Source organism: Urocampus carinirostris, chromosome 10, assembly GCF_059441175.1.
Source record: "Urocampus carinirostris isolate Australia breed hairy pipefish chromosome 10, RoL_Ucar_1.0, whole genome shotgun sequence".
In the NCBI taxonomy this organism is placed as follows: Eukaryota; Metazoa; Chordata; class Actinopteri; order Syngnathiformes; family Syngnathidae; genus Urocampus; species Urocampus carinirostris.
The window spans coordinates 14,206,270-14,226,978 of record NC_142358.1 but is presented as its reverse complement, the minus strand read 5'-3'; the positions used below and the strand labels follow the sequence as shown (position 1 = coordinate 14,226,978).

At 41.7% G+C, this 20,709-nt stretch overlaps 2 protein-coding genes across 4 annotated transcripts; one reads left to right on the top strand and one right to left on the bottom strand.

Moving 5' to 3' along the window:
- Positions 1-1,463: 1,463 nt before the first annotated feature.
- On the bottom strand, positions 1,464-13,686 carry iws1 (interacts with SUPT6H, CTD assembly factor 1). Of its 3 annotated transcripts, XM_088346229.1 has the most exons (16): positions 12,875-13,184; positions 12,728-12,810; positions 11,393-11,497; positions 10,612-11,317; positions 10,366-10,425; positions 9,045-9,252; positions 8,862-8,919; positions 8,333-8,439; positions 6,632-6,782; positions 6,463-6,545; positions 6,143-6,272; positions 5,906-6,023; positions 5,705-5,816; positions 2,522-2,578; positions 2,292-2,403; positions 1,464-1,939 (listed from the first exon to the last, which is right to left on the bottom strand). In XM_088346229.1, the coding sequence occupies exons 1-16, from the start codon at positions 13,008-13,010 to the stop codon at positions 1,814-1,816; spliced, it is 2,352 nt and encodes a 783-aa protein (XP_088202355.1). In that variant the 5' UTR covers positions 13,011-13,184; the 3' UTR covers positions 1,464-1,813. The 3 variants fall into 3 exon arrangements, with proteins under 3 accessions (XP_088202355.1, XP_088202356.1, XP_088202353.1); XM_088346230.1 differs by lacking the exon at positions 12,875-13,184 and adding an exon at positions 13,444-13,686 and having other exon boundaries at positions 10,612-11,497; XM_088346227.1 differs by having other exon boundaries at positions 10,612-11,497.
- Positions 13,687-16,992: 3,306 nt separating this feature from the next.
- wdr74 (WD repeat domain 74) lies at positions 16,993-20,329 on the top strand. Its single transcript, XM_088346232.1, has 2 exons — positions 16,993-17,706; positions 19,276-20,329. The coding sequence occupies exons 1-2, from the start codon at positions 17,095-17,097 to the stop codon at positions 20,182-20,184; spliced, it is 1,521 nt and encodes a 506-aa protein (XP_088202358.1). The 5' UTR covers positions 16,993-17,094; the 3' UTR covers positions 20,185-20,329.
- The last annotated feature ends 380 nt before the right edge of the window (positions 20,330-20,709 follow it).

Genomic DNA, 20,709 nt, shown 5'->3' with positions numbered 1-20,709 from the left:
AAGAGGTCTAAATTTAGTGGAAGTTAGAGCTCTTGTTGGTGATAGGAATGAGTGGAGAGGTGTTTGTAAAAGGATAGTGGGATTGTGGACGCGTTCTTAAGGATGGGCTGGGACTCCATATGATGCGGCAGGGGTAAACCAGTGAAAGCTGTCGGGCCCTGTTGTGGAACAGAAGTGTGTTGTGTCACCGTGACCCGAGTGACATGGTCGGAAGCATGACAAACTTGGATGCAGAGGTGCTCAACTTGTTTGGGTGTTTGGGCATTAGGGTTGGCCATGGTCCGAAAATGTTTGCTACTTTTTCCCTTTTTTAATTTTCTTTGTTTTTTGTGTTGGGTTTGTCTTGCTGTTGGTCACCCCTCTCAAGGGATATGACCAGGGTAGACAGATAGAAATCTAGTAGTTGCTTACAACTTACCGGCATGTAGTTGCCAAAACTGCAACTACAAGTAGACAACTAGGACTGATTTGTGTAGGTAATAATTCCCATTACAGTCAGGCAAGGGATTGTTATTTTTAAATAATTTTACAGATGACGGGGTTGTAGAAATGACAGTTCCAACAAGTCAAAATATAATTACCGATGCCACAGTTCAAAGCGTTGACATGATGACATAACACCGTTGGATCACACTTATACAATGAGTCATAAGAAAAAAAAAGATTTTCGGTTCCTGGTCCTTTATATCGTCCATCCATCGTCTTCCGCTTATCCGGGGTCGGGTCGCGGGGACAGCAGCCTTAAAAGGGAAGCCCAGACATCCCTATCCCCAGTTCATCCGACGGGATCCCGAAGCGTTCCCAGGCCAGCCTAGAGACATAGTCTCTCCCGCCTGTCCTGGGTCGTCCCCGGGGCCTCCTGCCAGTGGGACATGCCCGGAACACCTCCCGAGGGAGGCGTCCAGGAGGCATCCTTATCAGATGCCCGAGGCACCTCAACTGGCTCCTCTCAATGCGGAGGAGCAGTGGCTCTACACAGAGTCCCTCCCGGATGACTGAGCTTCTCACCTTATCTCTCAGGGAGAACCCAGACACCCTGCAGAGGAAACTCATTTCAGTCACTTGTATCCGGGTTCCTGTTCTTTCGGTCATAACGCAAAGTTCATGACCATAGGTGAGGGTCGGAACGTATATCGACTGGTAGATCGAGAGCTTTGCCTTTCGGCTCAGCTTCCTCTTCACCACGACGGACCGGTACAGAGTCCGAATAACGGCAGACGCTGCACTGACCCGTCTGTCAATCTACCGTTCCTCACTCGTTAACAAGACTCATTTATGTCGCCATTCAGAGTATTTTATTCACACTATTTCCTCAGGCTTAGCACGGTAATGTTGTTCACAATGAAGATATGATCAGCATAGAGTTGTCCAGCCACTGCTGTGAACATCTCACCTAATGCTAATGTCAACATTACAGGTTTTTGAGTGAAAAAAACGTGCAATGATTGATAATAACGCATGAATGAGAGTAAGAGCTTTCATTTTTTTATTTAAAAAAGGATCCTGGGCCCAGAAAAGAACAGTGCACAGAAAAAATACAAACTGACCCGGGACATTCCATTACTTGAGGAGGTCGAGTTGGAGAATAAGCAGAGAATGCGCCATCCCCTGGTGGCTACCTGTGTAATATATGTCCCTACCTAATAACCATCATTTGACAATTTTATCATTTGGAATAAAGGACATATTTTAACTGAGACCGTGTCCATCTGGCAGCAGAGTTAGAACTCTTATGTAGAGTGGAACAAAACATTAAAAAAAGCAGGGAAAATAAACGTATAGAAATTGTAAGTAATCTCGACTGAAGTTAAAATCAGAGAGGCATACGATTTCCCTCCACACTGATTTTAACAGCGTGTCCTGGCTTGGTGAGACGACGGATATCTGCGAAACGGCGCATTTGCTTGTCCACCCGGGACATCCCCTTCTTCATAGAACCCTGAGGGGGAAAAGCAAATCTCATTTGTAGGTCGGAACTTTCTAAAAACAAGCGTTCCGGAGAGTGCCGTACATTTTTGAGCTACACAAAAGTAGAACAATTCTCAATGATCCCTTAGTGACGATCTTACATCATAGTTTACAAATCTCCACTGAAGAGCAATTATATTGAATTGTTGTTTTTTTTCTTCAACTATTCTGAGTAAAAACGTTCCAATCAGTTCAAAGAATTACCTAATTCCCAAGCAAATTTGAATGGAAACAGGGAAAAAAGGGCTGCCAGAATAAAGCTAAAGCTTATTTTGCTCCTGTCCCTCATACTGTAAAGCTACAAAACAGTGTGGGGGACTCACCCGACTGGACTCCATCTCCACATTCCATTTGGGTCGAACTACGTAGTCTTTGTTAGAAGGCATTGGTACTCGGGCCCTAGCGCAAAAGCCTGGGTCGCCTGGTCGGAGTGCTCTGTGGACATAAACACCATCAGGAAAATGGTCACCAGTACTTGGGTCCATTGATTACCCAGAAAAGCACAATATACATCTAATACTGATAGAAGATTACTCTTTTTAATGATACTCACTTTTCCTCTCCTGTCAACTGTTTCTCCAAGTCTCGACGGGGAGTCTGTCCACCCGAACTAGAATGAAAAATAAGGAAAAAATGAAAACAATGGCGATGAGAAGTGTTGATTCAAACTGCTCATGCGGTTATGATCCACTGCAAATCAGATGGTGTCAAAATGAAATGAAAAGAAATGATCTGCATTTATGTAGCGCTTTTCAAGTCAATGACTTCCCAAAGCGCTTTACATTGTGCTTCACATTTCCCAATAGCGGCCGTGATCTGTGCAGCCATGTAAGGCGCTAACCTGCTTATTGGGGGTATTGGGGGTTCAGTGTCTTACCCAAGGACACTTCGGCATGTAACACGGACAAGCCGGGATTCGAACTGGGATCCCTTAATCCTAAAACGATCGCTCTACCTCCTGAGCTACTGCCGCCCCGAAACATTTGAACACAGAAAACTTTGGCACCCGCCAGCGATGTGAATATATAGATTGCGCATAGGTCACAGTGGAACTCATTGTTCTAGTTTTACTGTTCTATTTGGCAGTAATTATTTTGAGCAAAATTGCTTGAATAGAGAAGCCTTCAAATATTACACGAGTTTCAAAGTATCTTTCAAATCCTTGGATTATTTCATATCCCATAAAACCAATGGGTTCAAACACAGTCAGACTACAATGCTCATAGAATATGGTATTGTGTTCAATAAAAGGTACGAGTCATGTTAATTTATTCATTTAATAAAATGCTGACACAGATTATGATAAAAAAAAAAAATAGAATGGATTAAGAGACTTATTTAAATTACCGTATTTTCCGCACTATAAGGCGCACCTAAAATCTGATTAATTTTTTTAAAGCTGACTATGCGCCTTATAATCCGGTGCGCCTTATATATGGATCAATATCTAATTGCAAGGTCTCGCAACTAAGAGAAGCAGCCACCGACTCCATTTTTCGCGTAGAAGAAGTGCGCTGTGCATACTGGGAAATATTAGACAACGATTCTCTTTTATTTGTGCGTTTGTATAAAGACCCTGAAATGGCTCCTATTAAGAGACACGCTTACAACGCAGAGTTTAAACTCAAGGCGATCAGTCACGCAGTAGAACACGGAAATAGAGCAGCAACAAGTGGAGGAAGCATGAGGATAAGCTGCGCCAAGTAAAGAAGACTAAACAAAGTTTCCGTGGCAATAAAGCAAGATGGCCACAGTTAGAGGACACACTTGAACAGTGGGTTGTTGAACAAAGAGCAGCAAGTAGAAGTGTCAGTAAAATAACTATTCGAATGAAGGCAACAGCGCTGGCACAGAAACTTAACATTAAAGAATTCAGAGGGGGTCCTACTTGGTGTGTGTTTACGTTTTACATTTTACAGTTATTATGTTATTGCTTTAATGTTATTGTTTTGCACTTGTTGTTTTTGCACATTACGAGTGTCACTATATTGCAATTGCACTAACGTTTAATTTACCATAACAGTATCAGACGTTTTTTTGCGTGTTGACTAAATGGAGGAAAAGTAAAATGTTATGCCTTGCTGTTGTTCAAAGATGTGTCACGAAAATGCCTTACCTCAGAGAAAATAATAAAACAGCCGTTTATTCATTTTGGGAGCGAATTAAGATTATGGAAAGCTTGTTTGTTATTTATTAACAAAATTTGACTGACCTATCTGACTGTTTTGTTGACATTCCCTTTAGCGCTGCACCATCTAAAGGTTGCATAACATAACTACATCCTCTACTGTAGCAAAGTCAAGTCAAATTTATTTATATAGCCCTTAATTACAAAAATGTCTCGAAGGACTGCACAGGATTACAATTACAAAATTGCACAATTACCTGATCTTAAACCAGCATGCACTTATAGCGCCTTATAATGCGGTGTGCCTTATGTATGGAAAAAGTTTAAAAATATATCATTCATTGAAGGTGCACCTTATAACACGGTTCGCCTTATAGTGCGGAAAATACGGTACATTAAAAACAATATGGATTCCAAGTTTAAAAGTAGTTGGTTGTAGTTAAAGGTTTACTTCACTTATCTCAAATCTACTTGACCATAACAGATTATAACAGAATCAGCTTGACTTTGAATTAAAAATAGTGAGTTAAACCTGCCATGAATTAAAGCCTTACAGTTTCAATATAAGCTATAATGGCAAATCTAATTGGACGGACCTAACTATAAACGTTTCGTGTTAGATAATCTTCTTAAGTTTCAGGAACACATTAACTTGATTGTCATGACTCCTTAGAGGAAATGTTGCTTTTGTTTTCATAGCATGCGAAAGATCACCAGTTTGAGACCGGGTGGAATCACAAGTTGGCCTGGAGAGGTATGGGCGCCACCAGGCTGTACTTGCCCAAGACACACCACAGGAAAAGGTGCCCCTAAGAGACCTAAGTGGTCAAGGGATCCAACCAATCAACCAACATTTCGTTTTACCTTAACTTTTTAGTTGGGTTTACTAGTGAAAGCAAGGCTTAACTGTAGTTCCTCTGAATGTATTGTCTCATACTTGAAAACAAGCCAAATCAAAACCTACCAGACAGTTAGGACAGTGCTACCACTGAGTTAACACAGTCAAATGCATCCAAATTGACCAATGTTTATATTTGGGGACATGTAAAAAGAATAGAAGCTTGAAATTTAGAAAAGGAATGAGAAGAAGCAAGTACAGTAAGTGGGTCACATGTTTTCCTCATGAAACATGCGTGATGATGGCGAAGCTAGAACCTGCTAGGTGGAGAGAAGACGTCTGGCTCCACTGCCCTCTCCACCTTCTGAGCTTGACTGAGGACGATGAAGAAAAGGAAATGGAGGAGGAAGAAGAGGAAAAGTAGCGAAGGAAGACAGCAGACAATGGAGAACAGAACTGGGCAAACTATCCATTTTAAATAACTAAATCAAGTGTACAAAGACATGTACCGGTATTAGCATTATGGAAACATCTCACACATGAAGGGAAAAGGTGTTTAGTCGTTGTAATCCGATGTTTGTGGAAAAAAATTAAAATGATTCAACCTACACTATATTTCATGGCTATTTTGCCCAGCCCTATGGAATATGATAAATTATGATGATGAAAATACGAGAGGATAATAGGTTTCGATACATTACAGGTGAAAAAGGGAAACAATTAAGCAAGAAATGCTGCCAGGGAAAACAGGAAATAAATAGTAATAGTACCTGAGTCGCCTGCGCTGAGGCATCTGCTGGTCCAGGTCACGCTGCTGTCGCTCTTCTCGCGTCATTCCTTTGTAATTGGATGTCAGACCGAAGATGGGACGTGACCATTCGTCTATGATAACGGAAATTGATGTTAGCGGGAAGATGAAAATGAAAAAGAAAAAAAAACAAAAACAAAAAGGAATGATAAGCCTGTTTTACTGATAAGTTTGAGGGCCAGGTCTTTGTTGGATCGAGATTCTTTGGGGTGCTTGTACAGGAACATGACGGCACGACCAATCCCACTGTGCTTCAGTGTTTCCTGACTCACACTAGGCAGCTTTAGGCAAAAATATTAGCATCATATTATCAGACGTGCCATATGATAAGTGGGGTGGGTCGCCGTTTTTAAAATAAATGAACGCTTTAGAACAATGAATACGAACTGTTGGTACTCACTTCCTGCAGGATCCTGAGCAGCTCCTCTCGAATCCGTAGTGCTGGCAACGACTTGTCAGGAAGTGGGCTAATCCATTCTTTGATGGCAGACATAACACCGCTGTCAATGAACGTCTCCTTAAGGTCCTGCCTAAGTAAACACATGATAGGTCTTTGAGTTTGGATCACATCTGTGATACATTTGGTATGAATACCAGTAAATCACAGTCGACAGATCTTTCCATTTGTGCATATATGTTTAGTCCTAACAAATTTAACACCATCAGAGTATATCCTTTTATAGTTTAATAAAACCATGCAAATTAATGAGCAAAAATTACTTCTTTAGGTGCATCACCACTTGAGGAAGGAGTGTGAGCTTCTTCAGGGCCGGTTTCTTGGCAGTGTTCAATGTTCTGTCCTCCTTGAATAACAAGACATGTAAATATGGTCTATTAATAAGTAAAAGTAGTGTATAGTGGTGTATTTTAATTGATTTTACTGCCATACCTCTGCTGCCTCGTTCATTTTGGTGATCATGGCGCTGACCACGTCGTCAGCATCACTGATAAACGTTCCTCCGTCTCGGTGCCGCCGCCGCTTGCCGCTCATGGCCTTCTTGCGAGCCAGCATGATGTCAAAGTCTGACATGAAGCTGGTACTAAACACACGAAAAGTAAAAACAGGAATGTATAAACAACAAACATACATTGTTTTTTTAACATGGACGAGCAGTTCAGTTTCCAATGAGGGATACATCCAGACAAATAGAAACAAGTAAATGCACATGATACTTTTTGTATGTGTTTGTCTTGCTGTCGGTTACCCCCCCTAAATATATATATATATATATATATATATATATATATATCCATCCATTATCTGCACCGCTTATCCTCAGTAGGGTCGCGGGGGTGCTGGAGCCCATCCCAACTATCTTCGGGCAGTGGGCAGGGGACACCCTGAACCGGTTGCCAGCCAATCACAGGGCACACAGGGAGAGAGAATTCGCTCGCTCATTCACACCGAGGGACAATTTGGACCGGCCAATTAACCTGACATGCATGTTTTGGGGATGTGGGAGGAAACCGGAGCGCCAAGAGGAAACCGACGCAAGCATGGGGAGAACATACAAACTCCACACAGGAGGTTTGATCTCATGACCTCAGAACTGTGCCGCACACGCGCTAACCAATGAGCCGCCGTGATTATATATATATATATATATATATATATATATATATACACACCGGTATATATATATATATATGAAAGAATACTGCTTACTTTTTTTCTCAAATATATTTATATACATTTTGTCTTGACTGGTGTTACAGAAGATTGAAGGAGACGGTAAACATAGGGGTCTCCATTAAAAAAACTATTTGTAAATATTACATTTCCCGCCTAAACAAAATATTCATTCACACATCCAGAAAAAAAAAAATCACAAAAAATTATGAAAAAACTATATATACACACACACATTTTATATATATATCATACACATACACACATATATATATATAGATATATATACACACACACACATCCTGTGAGGAGTTTGCATGTTCTCCCCGTGCTTGCATGGGTTTCATTTGGGCAGTCCGGTTTCTTTCCACATTCCAAAAACATGCATGTCAGGTTAATTGGCCGCCTTAAATTGTCCCTAGGTGTGAATGAGTGAGTTGTCTGTCTATGTGTGCCCTGCACCTGGCTGCGAACCAGTTCAGGGTGTCCCCTGCCCACTGTCCGAGGATAGCTGGAATCGGCTCCAGCACCCCCGCGACCCTACTGAGGAAAAGCGGTGCATATAATGGATGCATGGAGCCTCCTCGCAAGTAGGGTGGAAAAAGAAATGATAGTTTGTGATGGTTTAGATTGGTGTGGTGGTGTCGGGATTCCAAAAAGGGCAATGAGTGGATCTCAGGTCTTGGGATCAAGACGGAGCAAGTTTGATTCCTTGCTTCGTGTTATAGGTCGAAGTGCCCCCGATAAGCAGGTAGTTGCCTTGCATGGCTGACGCTGCTATCGGTGTGTGAATGGGTAAATGTGAAGCAAATTGTAAAGCGATTTGGGAGGTCCTCAGTGACTTGAAAAGCGATATGTAAATGCATCCCATTTATATTTGACTGTTGATGCGGACAAAACATGAATATGTTTAGAATATGTGGTGTGCACAAGTGCACAAATTAGTGGACGGATACTTACTCTTGACTTCCTCGGCGGACACCCTCATCAGAGTCAGAGTCCTCCACTTGCTGCTGCTTCTCTTTGGTCTCCTTTTTGTCACCCTCCAGATCCTCTTGGTTGAAGCCCTGCATGCATAAACACAGAGGTAGCATTATAATCTGTCACCATATAAATGTGGGATGCATGCATGCAAGACAAAAATACTGTGATATCAAAAGGGTGGAAAACCTTAAAAATCCAGTTCTGTATTTGCACCTAATTATCTATCATAATCAAAAACCAACGCTATTGTGAATAAGTGTGATCGAAGTTTAAACTATACTGTAGTGAAAATTATTATTAAAACAATATATGTAGTACTGGACAAATTAATGGTCATTGAGGCAGCTTGTAAAAAAATGAGACACTTCTTTGTGCGCCATTTAGAATATTCTCTGATATATTCATGTAGTTTATACATTTCTTTGTTTTGTTCAAAATGACAAGTGTAACAGACAGTGTCTTGTTGCTATAAGCACCCTTATGTGCAGGACTTTGTCGTACTTACAGTGAACTCCTCCTCCTCCTCATCTCCAGACTCTCCAAAGATGTCTGCAATCATTTTCCTTTAAAGACACATAAAACAAAATTATGACATCACTTGAAGCAACCCTGGTTTCAACCAAAGATTGAACAAAAAATATGACTACTGTGTGTGTGTGTGTGTGTACTCTGGGTAAATTACACTCACTCTTCCTGGTTGTCATCGTCACTGTCACTCCCAAAAAGCGCTTTCTCGTCCTTGTTCTCCATCGCGCTCTTGGAACGGTTGTCGTCATCGCTGCTGCTGTCGGAACCAAGTTCCCGGAGCTTGGCCGCCATGCTCTTATCAATTCCTCCTGACTCAACTTCGCTGTCTGAGTTATCGTCGTCAGACACAGCACGACTCTTCTTTACAACTGAGCAAACAAAACCAGATATAAAACAAAATACAAAGATTGTTGAAAATGCTTTATCATAATGGTATTCCGTGGGACAAATTTAAAAGGTAAAAACTTCCCTATGGACAAAAAAGAATACTGAATTTTCTGCAATACATGGCTCACCCCTAAAAAAATTTGTCTTCTGTGTTATTTTTTTCCATATGCAAGGAGCACCAGACATTTAGGTTCATGGAATCAAAACTAGTTGAAGAGCTGGTGTTGCACAGAAAATGTGCATTGATCGATCAGTCGGAATATTGCTGATCACAATTACATACAATTGGATACAACAGGTATTGAACCAGGATCGTATCAGGGAAAAAGCTGGATTCTATCCACTAGACCATTAGCATACAAACGACAAAAAGCGTTGGCTTTGATCTCATCATAATAATATTTTTAGCCACTACCAAATTGTTGATGTTATCAGGACGGGCCGCAAGAACTTTGTCAGACATTAAACCGGTCTGTGGCACAGCCGACTCGCAAAGTCTTTGTGAAGCGCGCGAAATTCTAAACCGAGAAGGCATTGTGGTAAGTAATTTGGTCATCCGAAAACAAAAACAAACAGATGGATGCATGTATTCAAAACGTCTGTCACTTAAAATGCTTAGTTTGAGCGGAGAAAAAGTGAAACAATATTGTTTCTACTCTAACATATCTATCTGGTACTGTGACTAAAATGTGTCATGTTGGGGTAAGACACAAAGGCTTTTTATGTGCTGGCTGTATTCCTAGCGACCAATTGGATAAGGTACACCGCTCTCCTCACTGCAGTTCGGGTTTTATACCTGTTGTATTCAACGTTATGCAATTGAGAACAACTATCAGTTTATCTTGCAACCTGAGGGTTAGGATTCTGCGATCTCAACATTGCTTTCTGGTTCAATCCTCATTGCCACCATTGATATGCATTTGTGGTCAGCAATAATGCATTACCAATTTTGTCAGCATACAAGGCGCACGATATTATATGGCGCACATTCAAATTCTGGCCAATTTGTGGTTTTTGGGTGCTTTTTCTAGTCCAGAAAATACGGCAATTACAACATGCAATGAATAGAACTAATTTAGACGGCCTCTTCTCACCTGGTTTTTCCATCTCCTCGTCTTCCTCACTGTCTGATAAAATTGCTTTCTTCCTCTTCGCTATAACACACAAATATTCACAATTAATTGCTGGTTCACACAAACATAGCTCCAATTAAAAGCAAAATGTTGGCACCAACCAGTTTCCTGTCTAAAAGACAACCTTTACCTTTAAAACAAAACATACATTTTCTACACATTACACAATGAAACATTGGGGAAGGTGATGAGTGTTGAAATAATTACTTGGTTGCTCATCGTCATCATCACTGCTCTCTGATGCTTTTGTCGGAGCCTCCATTTTGTCGTCACTTTGTAGATTATTGGCAGCTTTGTTTTTCCCCTCGCTTCCCCCGTTCTCTTCGTCGTCCTCACTGTCCGACCGCATGACAGCTTTCCACTTGCCTCCTCGTTCGCGTTTCCTCTCAGGCTCTCCCTGTTGTACGTCTGAGTCTTCGTCAGAGTCCAAAACCGCAGCCGCCTTGCGTCTGGTCGGCGCGTCTGTGTCAGAGTCACTGTCAGCAGCATTTTTTGCTTTGGCGTCCTCATTGTCAGAGTCACTCTCCACAGCTGGTGCTTTGCTACCACCATCTTCAATTTCTGAACTGCTACCCCTGGCCTGCATGGGGGACGATGCCTTCCTTTCCTCGTCGGCTTTTTTAAAGGGCGCCTCCTCATCGTCCTCTGATACACTCATCCTGCGTTTACCAAAAGATTCTTCATCGTCGTCACTATCAGCAGGCTTTGGACGTTCTGCATCTGAGTCACTTTCCTGGTCATTGCGGCGAATAGGAGCCTCAGCTTCCGAGTCACTCCCTTGGTCGTTGCGGCTAACAGGACCCTCAGCCTCCGAGTCGCTTCCCTGGTCATTGCGACGAACTGGAGCCTCGCTGTCCGAATCGCTTCCCTGGTTATCGCGGCGAACAGGAGCTTCAGCCTCGGAGTCGCTTCCCTGATCACCATGGTGAACGGGAGCCTCAGCCTCTGAGTCACTTCCCTGAATTTTATTGCCATTTTGATTGGGCACCTCTGCCTCTGAGTCGCTCTCATCACGCTGTCGGACATCATCGTCAGAGTCACTGTCATCCTGCTGGTTGTTGTAGGATGTTTCTTCGTTGTTGCTGCCTTCGTCCTGTTGACACAATGTTGGATTTTTAATGACTTCACAACAGGAAAACATACTGTACTACAAGCCCCATGTCTAATATGGTAGTGTTTTAATAGCAAATTGCTTTCATTTCTTAAGGCAAAATATCTTCCTGATAAGATGATTACTTTAATTAAGTGGGAAGAAATAGGTATGAAACACAGTACTTTCAAATGGAATTGATTGGCGGTTAAATTTAAAGACATTTTGCAGGGATTTTTTTCATTTGATGTTTTTTCTTGTGAGAGACAGAACTAGATTGGTAGTGGAACTGAGCAAGCGTGTGGATAAGAGAGTACTCGGTTGGTTTGGACACATGGAGAGGATGGATGAGGAGCGAGTGTTGAAGAGGATTTACAGAGCAAAAGTAAATGGAAGGAGACCAAGGGGAAGGCCGCGATTGACGTGGTTGGATGGTGTGATGAGTGATGAGGTCTAAATCTAGTGGAAGCTAGAGCTCTTGTTGGTAATAGGAATGAGTGGAGAGGTGTTGTAAAAGGATAGTGGGATGTTTGAACACGTTCTAAAGGATGGGCATGGCACCTGTATGATGCGGCAAGGGTAAACCAGTGAAAACTGTCGGGCCCTGCTGTTGAACAAAAGAGTGTTTTGTGTCACCCTGACCCGAGTGACATGGCTGCTTTCTTGTGTCCCAGTTTCATCTGGAGGGACGAAAACATGACCAACTTAGGTGCCGAGGTGACTAACTTGTTTGGGTGTTTGGGTTGGCCATGGTCCCAAAATATTTGCGTTTCGTTTTTATTTTCTTTGTTATTGTATGTGTTTTTCTTGCTGTTGGTCAGCCCTCTTGAGGGATATGACCAAGGTAGATAGATAGTTTTTTCTAAGACTACATTCAAACTTCAGGTTTGCATATCATATTTGGTGAATTCATGTCATGGATTTTTTTTTTTGGGGACATAATTTTTTTTGCCCGAAGCAAATTTATAAACTCTACTGCTTGCACATTTCAGTGCTTTTGGCAAACAACCCAATGACCAAAATTATCAATGACACTCTGGAAAGAGGTAAACTTCCTGTCTATGTTGAAAAATCCACAAGTACTGCTTCCATTGCAGTCATATCAATCTGTAAATCAAAATTTAGGCTTCTTTGTGATGCCCATTACACGCAAAAAAAAAACAGTATATCCGCCTTTAAAAAAATATAATCTCATGCCTGATGAGTATAAACTCCTACGTGAAAAAGTCAGACCTCGGAATGATGTTTGTTGCTGCTCATGTCTTCAACGTCTGAAGACTGGTGTTCATCCTGAACTGGCGTTCCTCCTCCATCATCTGCGTAATAAAACATTACAAAACAGGGATGGGCAGTACTTAAATATCGTATAAGAAATCTAACATTGAATAGAGCCTCTTCTGCACAAGTCGATGTTATACTTGTGCAGTAGTTTCATGAACGTCACGGTTTTATATGAACGTTTAGATAGTATGTTCAAAGCGCGGCAAAGCAAGTGTGCGACAATGGAGAGATCCATCAGAATTAAGACTTAAAATATCAAAACACATATGAGCAGTAACTTAATAATTAAAAACAATCTGAAAAGTTGAACAACACAAAATGACAAATCTGTAGACAGGAAACACAATACTACAGGACTGACACTTCCACGAGGCCCTAGGTATAGTCATACTAAAATTGACTTTACATGACAAGTAGTAAACAGGAAAAAAACAGAGGCCATTAATCCCTTACGGTATTGATACGTACATCAATCAGACACGTTCACAGTAAAACAACACCAGCCTGTCACGGTAAATAATGACGTAATAAACTCCTACAACTTCCTTTTGTAATGTATTTTCTTTGACACTTAATCTATACGTGAATTTAAAGAAGGAATCCAAGAGAAATATAATGGGACCTACGAACGGTAAGTTTGTTATGTATCAAAGACAAAAAGTATGTACCAGAGTGGCTCCCGGACATGATTTCGTCCTCTTCTCCGTCCATTTCCAGACGAGGAAGACCTCAAGTTTATATAAAAATGAATCGTGGTGGCACCTAAATTATCCGCACTTCAATTTATATCAAAGCAATCAAACTAATTATAAAAGTAAAAAGGCGTCAGGGTATCAACACAGTGCCCGCTTCTTCAAAGACCAAAGAGCCAAAATGGAGAGTCCTGTCCATTTACGCATGCGCAGATGACCGGCGCTATATAATGACGTCACTCAAGGGGAAAGGTATTGATGCATTTAATGCCCTCAGTTTTAAGGGACAATTGTGTGCGCAGAGTGTTATTTTACATCGATTTAGACAGATTTGTTGCTAAAAATGTTTTTTAAATAAAACACAAAAAAGAGACACTGTGTAAAATATGACCTCTGGATGTCGCTGCATTTTGCATGTGTCGGAATCTATGGCCCTCGGGTCATATATGGCCCTTTTCATGTCTACCTATGGCTAAGAGATCAAATGTACTCTGTGCATTTGCTCATTGATCTACATTGATATGGAGCCGATTGTCGCACATGCAAAACAAAGGCCTTTATGTCCAACAAAGGGGTTCGGTCCAGAATATGTGTAAAGGGTGTAATAATAACTTTTGTTTTATTGAAATTCCTGCTGAAATGTGAGTATAGTTTTTGGTAAGTGTTCTGCAATGATGAGTCCAACAGTGCCACCTGCTGGTATGGGGTGGGGTTTGTTTTGGCTATTGACATGTGACCGGAAGACGGGGGTTTTGTTGGATCCGGCTCACGGCACCAATGTAACCGCGGAGTACCTGTCCCACCAAAGATCCACATTCACGCTGGACTGGATTGCAGATGAAATGAGTCACAACATTAGCTTCTCTGCTGGCTTTGATCTCTTTGATCTCGTTGGCAGCTCGCTCTGTGTGAATGAGCGGGTGAGATGTCTCTGTGTGCCCTGCGACTGGCTAGCAACATGTTCCTGGTGTCCCCAGCCCTGTGCCCACAGATAGCTGGGATGCGCTCCAACCAATGTTCCCTCTAATTTTCTAAGGGTGTGAGCGTTCACCCAACGTTGGTGAGCAACGCTTGAAACAACAGTGAGCAACAGCAATCCCAAGTGTGGCAACTAACATTATCAAACATGTCCAAAACTTGACATCACATTACATTTTGCTGATTTTCTGGCAATGCAATTTTTTTTTTTTCACCTTTAAACGAATTGACTAGATTATTGAAAAGGAGGCAGCACGGCGGCGCAGTGGTTAGCGCGTGTATGGCACAGTTCTAAGGTCTTGGGAACTTCCTGTGTGGGTTCAAATCCAGCTACCGGACTTCCTGTGCAGAGTTTTTATGTTCTCCCCGTGCTTGCGTGGGTTTCCTCCGGGCACTCCGGTTTCCTCCCACATTTCCAAAGACATGCATTTCAGGTGGATTGGCCGGTCCAAATTGTCCCTAGGTGTGAATGAGCGAGCGAGTTGTCTGTCCCTGTGTTCCCTGCGATTGGCTGGTAACCAGTTTAGGGTGTCCCCTGCCCACTGCCCGACGATTGCTGGGATGGACTCCAGCACCCCCGCGACCCTACTGAGGATAAGCGGTGCAGCTAATGAGATGAGATGAAAATGAGATTATTAAAAATGTTGTACGGCCTACAAACGTCAGTTCTTTTTACAACAATTCTTTCACAAGATTTCAATTTCCTTTTTTTGTGTTATCTTTTGTCGCATAATACTAACATTTTTGGGGGCTTATTTAATCGGTTGCATGATACACAACTGTATTTAATCACATTTTTTAGTGGAAGTACAATCTTGGCAAATTATTTGAGTGCAACAAAAACTTTTTCTTCTCTTTCCTTGTTTTTTTCTTTTTTTAAATTCCTTTAAAAAAAAATCTCATTGTGGTTATTTTTTCCTTTTCTTTTTGTTCTCTATTTACTTTTCTTCCTTTGTTTCTTTGTCTATTCTTTTTTTCTGGCTTTTTTTCTGGACGTTTCCTTCTTTTTTCTCTTCCTTTTGTTTTATTTTGTTCTCAGCTTTTCACTAATTTTTCATTTTGGTTTTTTTTTCTTTTTTGTTCTATTCACCCTTCCGTTAAGTCATTTTGTGCATAATTTTACATAATATTTCGTCATTAAGGGATGAAAGAAGCAAAAACAACCTGAAGAGCCGTTTAGGACCCGAAAGAGACGGTTCCTTTTAGTGAGCCGAGCCGAAGAAGCCGGTTCTCGAAAAACTCTACCGACTTTACTCAACTTCGTTCTACTTCGACCTTAACTTCCAAATTTCGCATTTAGAACACAACGTCAGGGGAACCCTTGTATTTTTACCTTCATGCACTGTAACTTTGACTTAATTCGCTTCTTAATTTGCAGTTTCGAGCCCTGATTTTTGTGAGCTGGCTAGATTTTCTTGTGCACGGAAAAGCTCTGGGTAGTGCACAATTACGCACACACGCAGTTTACAGGGAACATTGCGCTGGATAGATTTTCTTGTGCGCTGAGAATTTGCAGGCAGTGCGCGATTGCGCACGCGCACAGCTTAGAGGGAACATTGGCTCCAACGTGCGTTTTTTGATGAATTGATTGACATTCCTAATGATCAAGTTAAACATATCGTAATTATTATTTGTCTTTTTAGTTGATTTATTTTTCTGTTTTCTGCAGCACATTTTGTTCCCTCGAAAATTGTTAACTTTGTATTGTAGTTTGACCGTTTTATTACAATTTCCTTTGTAATGAAGCAAAAAAAAACCCAAACAAAACATAAATGGCATTTATATCACGTCCACTTCCATCTGTAAGCTTTATTCTAAAATAAATAAAAATATTTTGATCAACTAGTATTAAAAATGCACAGTTGTATGAAAGGATATGTACATTTTGTTATCATTCAAATCAATGTATTATTTTTTATTAATTAAAGAGTTTTTTTTAACCACTAAAAGAAATGGTAAATAATACACATTGTCCCTTTAAACACAACCCAACAAACTGAAATTCATAAAAATATGCCAAATACTTTGGATGTGATTTTCAGTGCCAAACGCGCGGAGCGTAGCAGCAAGATGCCAGACAACCATTACAGCTACTACCAGCTATGTGAAGGAAATACACATTCCTCGACCAATGGATAATTCTAAAAAATAATATTGGTATGAATGAAGGTTTTTTGTACCACTAAGAGGCACTAAATATTAAACACCGTCCATTTAAAGCTTACATTGAAAATAGTTTTGCCTATTTATCCAACAGTCTTTTATCTTTATCTCTTTGAGTTCCTTTTTTACATGTTTACCCTGAAGTTCCATTATACTAATGGCAATAAAGACAATTCAATTCAATATTTGTAAACATTTTGGTATTTTAATGTAACTTTTCTATTTCCCCCCTGGCAGGTATGTTGGATTGTTTGTACAGTTTGGTTAAACTGTTAAAGCAACATTTTTGTGATTTTTTGTATGGAGATGTTTTTGCGTTTTGTTCAATAAAGCCTTTCAAAAAAATTGAAGCAAATATATTGTGTCGTTGATTTATGACGTCACAAAAAGGCGACTTGCCAGTATCCGGAAACGCGTGTTTACAAAAAATAGGAAACACGCGTTTTGAGTCGCTTCACTGCGTGAAAGCTGCTTTCGATCGCAGTCATGGGCGAAAGCAGCCGGCCGTGCACCGTTTGGCTCGGCACAGAAACGGGCATCTTGAAGGGCGTGAGCGTGTCCCGTAGACAAGCCTTCAACTTCTGCAACAGCTCTCATTTGAGTCGCCAACACGAGGTACGAACGCTATGCTGGGCCGATGCAGCCGAGAGCGAGCTCCTGGTCGCCGCCGTGGACGGAACCATCAAAACTTTCAGCCTGGAAAAGGGAATTTTCACTGACATCCGTAGTTGCGGCGACCCAGCGGACGGTTTCTTCGTCGGCTTGGGTGTGCTGGATAACGGGGCAGCGCTTGTGACGTGCGCGGAGAGCGGCCTGCTCCGTTTGTGGAGGGACGAAAGCGGAGAGCCCGCAATGGAGATACGCGCTGGTAGCGACGTGGCTCGGATGAGGCAGAACCCGGAGCACCGGCATAAGGTTGCAACGGGCGGAAAGGAAAATTGTCTTAAAGTTTGGGACTTGGAGAAGCCCGATAAACCCGTGTTCATCGCTAAGAATCTGCGGAACGACTGGCTCAATCTACAGCAGCCGCACTGGGTCAGGGACATTGCTTTCATACCGGGATCCGACAAAGTGGTCACCTGCACGGGACACCATCAGGTAACTCTGCAAGGCACCGGACAACCACTGTAATTCTAGATACCGAGCGCACGTGATCAAAAGCTGCGTGCAAAACATTAAAAGTATGACCGGTGTGTCGTTTGTGGTGTCCTCAAAAAGTTAAACATTTCCCTATTAAGTATGTTTCAACAAGCCTGAGTACGAAGAGCCCTTGTGCTGTGCCTATCAGCTTTTATTAGAGCTGTTCGGGGAGAACACATTAGGTTCAAGGAATGAGGGCTGGGGGAGTGCTGGAAAGTGACGTCGTGCACGCAGTTTTAGTTTCATTTTTGTGTAGGATGAAAATGGTGAAAGTAGGCAAAGGCTTACTTCAACTCCAAGAAAGATGAAAAAAGATGCACTCGAATAAACTCTTTAGAATAACTTGTACTTGCACACGGATAATAAATGAGTTGACTGAGGGTGCAGTGTGTAACAGTTTCAAATTCCGTAAAGAAACGTAACTATTTTTGTACAAATTGCTCTGGATTTAGTACCGAAAATTAACACACTTTGCTGTGATTAATACACTTGTCTGCGGGCTGCGTCTGTCGCTGTCACTCTTAATCAACCAGCGCAGAAGACAATTTGAATTTAAAATTTCCATGAACATGCCTACGAATGTGTCAAAAAGATCAGTCGCGTGATTAAAAGCTCTTCCATTCCTTGCGCACATGTCAAAGGGATAGAGAGGGGACAAAATATTACCACTTCATAACAAAATTAAATTTGGCGTCTGAAATGTCAGTTAAGTACATTGAGTTCTGAGAATGTTTTTGTTACGCTCCTGCATATATGTTAATGTCAATCTAATTATTATTCAATTTGACGCTTGTTTTTGAGATGCAAACAGGTCCATTAATGAGTGTCTTAATCGTGCCACAATGTATCATTAAACTGTACCAGACATTTTCCCGCCGATTCTGCTAAGATCACGATCTTACTCCATAGGGACAGTGTGGGGTCTAAATCGACCTTTTACATGTGGGAGAGCTATTTACAAGTTGCAAACGCTAAAAGATACACCAAGCATTCGACTTTTTACAACTGCAGTTGGAGAGAGGGAGGGGCCAGGAGAGGAGGAACTTATTCACGTCCGTCTCCTTGGCCGTGCTCCTAACTTTGGGGGGCCTTTCCCCCAGCAAACTGCATTTATTTAGGCGGAACAAAGGCAGAGAAAGAAAGAAACACCCCTTTGGGCAGTACCAATATTAGAAACAGAAACGTGATACCATCTGGTTTAGAGATACACACTTTTGGGGAAGTACCCCAAGCCAACCTTACAGACAGTGGGAATCTTGTGCATCCATACCTGTGTGTCACTAATTGCATAACAAGGTATTTGGCTATTGTATGGTGTCATAGGCACTCTTGCCGTTTACTCATGCTTCATTGAATTTCTTCTCTTCAACAGTCAGAGCACTGAGCTGAAATCACATAGTGTCATTCGACTGAGGCCCCCGTGATGCTTCGTTTTAATTAAACAGTAGTGACCTGTAGTCAGGAATTCACTGTACTGTTTATTGAAATGATATTGTTCAGCTCAACTATTTCATTCCTCTCCACCAGGTCCACGTGTATGACCCTTCCACATCCCAACGCCGCCCCGTCTTGGAGGCCACCTACGGTGAATACCCGCTGACAGCATTGTCCCTTCCCGCCGAGGGGAGCTCAGTGGTGGTCGGCAACACACACGGTCAACTTGCTGTACTGGACCTGCGAAAAGGCTTAGTTCGGGGTTGCTTCAAAGGTCTGTCCGGTGGTGTCCGTAGTCTGCAATGTCACGCCACGCAACCCCTGGTAGCATCTTGTGGCCTTGATCGCTTCTTGCGGATCCACAGTCTAGAAGACCGGCGGGTGCAGCATAAGGTTTATCTGAAATCACGCCTCAACTGCCTGCTACTCGCCAGCCGCCCGCTGGAGGAAGCGGCAGATCTCGTGGCGGATGCTGAGCAGGAATTGAAGGAAGAAGATGCGGATGAAGTGTGGGATGCTTTGGAGCAGATTGAGGAACAAGATGAGAGTATCAAAAGCAAAAGATTAGGAGCAGAAGAGGATAGTCCTAATACAAAAGCATCAGGTAAAGAAAATCCCAAGTGGAAGATATCAGAGAACGGAGTTCAGGAGAGTTTCAAGAGTGAATCGGTAGAAGAGAATTTGAAGGGTGAAATGTTAGATGGAGGAGATAATACAGAGAAAATGGCAAACGAGATTGAGGAGCAAGATGAGAGTATCGAGAGCATGACATCAGGAGCAGAAGAGGACAGTCCTAAAATCAAAGCATCAGGTGAAGAAAATCCTAAGCGGAAGATATTTAAGAATGTAGTGCAAGAGGGTCTCAAGAGGAAAGCGGTAGAGAACTCCAAGAGGGAAATTTCAGAGAATGAAGGAGAGAATTCAGAGAAATTGAAAAATGTGGAAAACCAACAGCCACAGAAAACCAAGAAGCGGAGAAAAAGTAGGAAGGCCAAATCCTGAGGTGTTTTTGCAGTGCGGCCAGACAGATGATTCAATATAAGAACAAGCCCCTGAGACTGAGAGAAATTTTGCTGTGTAAGCGGTCCTTGTACTATTTGTATCTTCTGTCATGTCATCACATAAAACCTTTTTTAGGTCAGTGTCATCAAGTGCCTAGGATTGCTAGTTATTATCAAAAATACTGTACAAACTGTATACTCACAAATGTGTCAATTTTCAAAAGTGTAGACTTTTCTCAAACTGATTATGGATAATAACTAAATAAACCATTCAGTTTTTAAAAAAATTGTGTGTGTGTGTTGCCAGAAATGTTTTTGGCTGAAGGAACTAGAATGATTTTAGATGATCTTTAATTCAAAAATTGATACATTGGTAACAGTCAAGTGAAATGTAAAGAGCCCAAAGGACGGACTTATTTATAATTCCTCATTATGATGACTAAAACAATGTGTTAGCAGCAGTTTAAGACTTTCACTCACAAAAATGACATTAACTGTTAAATAAAGGCAACAAAGATGTTGGTCT